Source organism: Buceros rhinoceros, unplaced genomic scaffold (genome assembly GCF_000710305.1).
Source record: "Buceros rhinoceros silvestris isolate BGI_N320 unplaced genomic scaffold, ASM71030v1 scaffold26248, whole genome shotgun sequence".
Taxonomy (NCBI): Eukaryota; Metazoa; Chordata; class Aves; order Bucerotiformes; family Bucerotidae; genus Buceros; species Buceros rhinoceros.
Genome location: NW_010427843.1, coordinates 7,796 through 8,556, shown reverse-complemented (window position 1 = coordinate 8,556; position 761 = coordinate 7,796). Strand labels below are relative to the sequence as shown.

Genomic DNA, 761 nt, shown 5'->3' with positions numbered 1-761 from the left:
CCAGAGATGGTTGAACTCTGGAGAGTGCTGCGGGTCTGCCGGCTCCGGGGGCTGGGGGCACATCACATGGAAATGAGGGGACCACGAGCGGGGCTGATCCTGGCTCTGTTCGGTGATGCCAGGCAGGGGCTGCTTGGTGAACAAGCTGCTCCCTCATCAGTGTCATGAAGGGGGTCGGGTCTCAGCACAGCTGGAAAGAGACTTGACCCCACCAGGCTGCTCGTGGAAGCCCAGGGAGGGGGCATGGGGTGGGATGGGAGGACAGGTTGGCTGGAAAGGTGGGTTTGGGAAGGGGCTGGAGCTTACACAAGGCAGCTTCAGGACCCAGGGAAATGGGGGGGTCTCTCTCCTTTTTTTCACCCTTTAGTTTCCAAATTGCCCCAACAAGAACAGGGGGCTGCAGCTTCCAACCTGGGATTCACCTTGGCCGTGGACGGGTGGACACCCTTTAGGAAGAAGCTGTCCAGGAGGCTCCTGCATCTCTGACCTGATGAACACGCTGTGGTGAGCAGCTCCTGGCTGCCCCTTTCCTCTTTCGGAGCCCAAATATCCCACTTCAGAGCCCAAATAACCACTGCCCTGCTCCTGGACCCACACCCTGATGTGCAGTGAGGCAGGACTGGGCCATACCCCCTTCCCCAAGGGCTGAACCCACCCCTGTCCCATCTCTCACCTCCTCCGTTCTTCTGGCAGAGGTAGGGGAAGCGCCAGACGTTACCCAGCCCCACGGAGGAGCCAATCTGCGCCCGGATGTACTCCAG

At 60.3% G+C, this 761-nt stretch overlaps 1 protein-coding gene across 1 annotated transcript in view; it reads right to left on the bottom strand.

The window, feature by feature from the left end:
* SLC6A17 (solute carrier family 6 (neutral amino acid transporter), member 17) overlaps positions 1-761 on the bottom strand; it is a 9,941-nt gene that overhangs the window by 8,842 nt on the left and 338 nt on the right. Inside the window, exon 2 of the mRNA XM_010142075.1 lies at positions 674-740. Coding sequence (XP_010140377.1) covers positions 674-740 — 67 coding nt within the window. The remainder of the gene's footprint in view (positions 1-673; positions 741-761) is intronic.